Below are 4,586 nucleotides of genomic sequence, written 5' to 3' on the forward strand. Positions count from 1 at the left end.
CTCCTGCAACTCTCTGCAGCCAATCGGTCGCTACCAGTCCAACTTTTAGAATAAAAGGGTGGAGTCTACAAATTAACTCTGCAGGTGTTACAGCTGCTGTGGGAGTTCAGAGTTAGATTTTCAGGAGTTATTCTCTCCAAAATAACACCTACAGAGTTGATCAGGAAACACTCCTTTTTTAACACTGGGTTTTAACTCTCATGTCCAGGGGCGTGTCCAGGGAGTGGCCTGGGGTAGCACATGCCACCCTTGGAATCTGATTGGCCACCCCAGGCGACACCACACTAATTTACCTTTAAATAGGCTTTTCATTGTCCAAAAAAGGCTTGGAGGTAAAACAAAAATAGCATAACCATTGGTGCCACCCATGCACAAAGTTGTGCCTCACCTGGGCCACCCCATTTTAAAAGATCTGGACACGCCACTGCTCATGTCAGTGTTACATATCGATTATATAACATGTTTTAGTGTTAAATTAACTATTCTTGGTGTTAAATTGTACCAACACCAGAAAATTAACACTTTTGAATTAGCTGTGAATGAGATCACATTTTAAAATGTCCAATTTGATTTACTTAGAAGTAGAATTTGGGTTTGTGCTGATTAACTTTTGCTTCTGTCATCTTTAAAGAAAACCAAAAATAAAAAACATGGAGACAAACGGAATCTGTTAATTTCAACACTGATGTCTTGGGTGGTGCAGTTGTTAGCACTGTTGCCTCGCAGCAATAAGGTTGCCGGTTAGAAACTCGGCTGCAGCCTTTCTGCGTGGAGCTGCGTGTTCTCCCCATGCATGCGTGGGTTTCCTCCGGGTACTCCGGTTTCCCCCACAGATCACAACATGCCCTACAGGTTAATAATTGTACGTCGCTTTGGATAAAAGTGTCTGCCAAGTAAATAAACATAAACATGTCAGACTCCAGTTTAATCCTTTCTGAACGCATCAGAATACAGATGAGCCAGGGCTTCAGCTCTAACATTTGTCTAGATGTCTGAGCAGTGATGGTTTCACCTCATCTGGATGGACTTCACTGAAACTCAGGTGATCTCCTCACCTTTGGAGATGAAACGACTTAAGATGATGTTATCAAGCACAAAAATGACCTTAATGAGACTGGAGCATGAGTCGGTTGAGCTGCTGTCTTTGCTGCGCCTGTCTAAAACCACATATAAACAGAGATAAACTAATAAACCTCACGCTGCTTCATCCGAGATCGACTTCCTGAATTCTCAGGAAGTTCAGCTGTCTGCTAAAAGTCATGTGAGCGTGTGGTTAATCTGCAAAGTGACCCGAGAGCCTTTCAGCCTTTGCACACATTCAGGAAGGACTCTAAAAAGGTAAGACCTCTGTACTCTAAATGAAAGCACAGACACTCATGGGTGCTTTCCTTCGTTTACATGAACAGTAAATTAAAATGCACCTCTGGTAAACGTAGAAGTGTTGCGAACTGTGCAGAACTCTTTGGGATTAGGTCCAGACTTTTCGCTCTTGTTGGTATTTCGGTGTCTCACGTGTTTCCATGTAGCTTTGGAAGAAGTCTTTAAGTTTCTGGGTTTTGAATCACACCTCTGATCAAGCTTCCTGCAGGATTCCTAACATCTCTACTCTCCTACTGGACCATGTAAGAGTTAAATACTCAAGGAGCCACATCAGCGACGTTTAAGACAAACACATGTTCTCCCTCAGCAGCCAGGAGAAGGATGTGCAACTAATTAAAAAACAGCAAGAAGCTCTGCACAACATAAAGTGTGCAAACACATCAGTTTACTGTCAACAAGGAAAGCGTTTGGATTGTTTCCATGCACTTGAGGCTGGATAAATCACTTTTTGGACTCGGGTTTTGGCCCGTTCGCCTGCCTGCCTGTCTGATGGTGGTTTCTAGTGTTGTTGATGTGTGAGAAGCAGCAGTACCCTGTCATGGCTGATGAAAACCACCTAGTTTAAAAACAATTGCTCATCATGTTCAGCAACTCTAAATAAACCCATCCCACTGTCATCAGTTTGAAATGCAGATTCATGGCTGAGTCCGATACAAAGATGATGACTGATGGAGACAAGCACCCGCTCCCAGCGACCCCGCTGAGGAAAAAGCTATTAAGAAGATGAGTGAGAGTGGAAATAGGAAAGGAGAGCCTCCATAAGTCTTTAGCTGCTGACTGACAGACTTGTCACAACCCCAAATGTCACAAAACTACTAAAAACCAAAATAAACAGGCTTCTCCTTGTGTCATCGGTGTCCCATCCTGGACCTGGAGGGCCTCTTTCCAGCATGTGTTAGTTGTTTTCCTGCTCCAGCACACCAAATTGAGGAGTTGAATCACCTCATCAGTAGGTCATCCAGTTCTGCAGAAGCCTGTTCATCACCCACGGAATAAAACCAGGCGAACCCTGCTGGGTGGTAGCCCTCATGACCAAAAATAGTACTTTAGAAACCGTTTATTCCGGGCAGGCGGACACATCTTGTGTTTACTGTTTCACCTCTTTAAAGCCTTTGTCATCCATAACCACATCACACACAGCTGGCATCAGCAGAAAGCTCATTCCTCTGTTGACCTCCTGAGCCAAGAACACATGAAAGACCCATTTTCAACCTAAAGCTGCCAAGACGCTCGCTCCATGTGGAAAAACCCAGATGCCGAAATCAGATAGGAAAATCCTGGATCTGGATGAAGGTGGGTTTTTTTTCTTCAGCTAGGAGAGAGTAGTGGGCCATTCCCATCTGTACCGGGTCGGCCCGGGCCGGGTAGCCCCAGTCGGCCCCAGCCTGGCCCGGTTGATTCCACACATCCTTGTCTTAAGCCCATGTGGGCTGATTCTACCCACCAATCAGAGGCTTGCTCTAATGGAAGGTGTGAATTTGCTGTCAGCAGTGGGTGTGTTGGCCCTGGTCGGCCTGAAGCAGACCCCCTCGAGAAGAGGGCTGAGGATGAGCCTTGGTTGGCCCGGAAAAATACCAGGCCACCAAGATATGTAAACAACCTACGCTACCCGGCCCGGGCCGACCCGGTACAGATGGGAATGGCCCATAGATGTAAAGAACATGACGGATGAACGGATGAATGTTGTAGAACAGGGGTTATGGCGAGCATCAGTGTTTTATTACAGCAGGAGCTGCTGTCTCACCAGGTCTCACCACACAGCCACCACCGCCCACATCTCTAATTAATATAAATGTTCCAAAAATTCTTCAGACCTATCTGATTAAGTTGTGCAAACATCTTTAGGAAGCTCGTCCAAGTATGAAAGAGATCTGAAACAGAATATTCCTGAAACTGGATTTAAACTGAACTGAAAGTTTTCAGTTCCTGGTGTTGAGGGAGGGGTAGGGTCGGTTCCGTCATGAACGACCCGTCCGGTTCTCGCCTTTTCACTTGAAAGCTGCTAAAATCTCACTCTCCTGTTGGCAGATGGATGACATAGACGTCATGTTCAGTGATCTGCTCGGGGAGATTGAGGATCTCTCACAGGTGAGAAGGCTTTTCTGAGCGGCCCCTTTTTTATTAAAGACTCAAAGATGAGCATAATTCTATATTAACATTTGCTAATTCCTCCCAGTCACCACACACACATTTATTCAGTCACTAAAAGTGAGGAATCGCTAACAACTAAATGGTAGAAGTAAAGGTTTTGTGCTCCACCTCCTCCACGGGAACAAATGTGACATTTTTCACCCCAAAAGATAAAAATTATGTCATGTTGAGTGGAGTGGAGGTGAAGGACCATGTGTGGTGGAGAGTTCAGGAGGCAGGGAAGCAGGCACGGATGAAAAATAAAAATGGTTTTAATGGTGGAACGGGAACGACAGGAACAAAACAACGGTGACTACAAACAACAATGATCTGACAAAGACTGGCACAAGGAGGGAGGTATAAATACACAGGGAAATCAGGAACACATGGGCAGGTTAACGAGGGGCAGGTGAGAACAATAAGGGCTAATCAGGGCAGGAGAGAGACACAGTCAGGAAGGCAGGGGCAGAACGTGACAAATTAATGAAAATCGTTTTTCGAGTGTTGCTGTTTATTCAGTCCTTTTTCCACTAATTAGTAATTATAAACGTATCCAGAGCACAAGCTGAGACTGAAGCCTTTTACTAAATAAAACAAACAGCAGGAAAAATCATTGGTGCCCAGCTGTCCTCTGTCCAGGAACTGTACATCAGCAGGACCAGGAAAAAGGCAGTGAATATTGTCCAGGATGCCACACATCCTGCATCTACTCTCTTCCATCTCCTCCCATCTGGCAGACGCGATAGATCACTGTTCACAAAAACTACCAGACACAAGAACAGTTTCTTTCCTTCAGCTATTTCTCTCCTGAATCTGTAGATTATTTTACCATCCTTTTATTATACTTTTTTAATACTTATTCAGTATGCTTATGGATATGTGTGTGTGTGTGTGTGGGTATACATGTTCTTATGTGTTTTTAGGTATTTTTATTCTCATTTATTGTGGTTGTTGTCTGTTTTAGAGAGCGAACATCTACCGAAGCCAAAATCCTTGTAAATGTACTTTTACTTGGCCAATAAATCTGAAATCTGAAAATCTGAATTATCCTCACATTAAAATAAAACTATCTATAT

At 44.2% G+C, this 4,586-nt stretch overlaps 1 protein-coding gene across 4 annotated transcripts in view; it reads left to right on the plus strand.

The window, feature by feature from the left end:
* Positions 1 to 3,261: 3,261 nt before the first annotated feature.
* The window catches only part of LOC107384313 (amyloid beta A4 precursor protein-binding family B member 1-interacting protein), a 14,877-nt gene continuing 13,552 nt past the window's right edge, over positions 3,262 to 4,586 (plus strand). For all 4 annotated transcript variants that reach the window (XM_070556133.1, XM_070556135.1, XM_070556136.1 and 1 more), the window contains exon 1: positions 3,262 to 3,468. In XM_070556133.1, the coding sequence (XP_070412234.1) occupies positions 3,409 to 3,468 (60 nt within the window). In that variant the 5' untranslated portion in view covers positions 3,262 to 3,408. The remainder of the gene's footprint in view (positions 3,469 to 4,586) is intronic.

This window comes from Nothobranchius furzeri, chromosome 11, assembly GCF_043380555.1.
Source record: "Nothobranchius furzeri strain GRZ-AD chromosome 11, NfurGRZ-RIMD1, whole genome shotgun sequence".
NCBI lineage: Eukaryota > Metazoa > Chordata > Actinopteri > Cyprinodontiformes > Nothobranchiidae > Nothobranchius > Nothobranchius furzeri.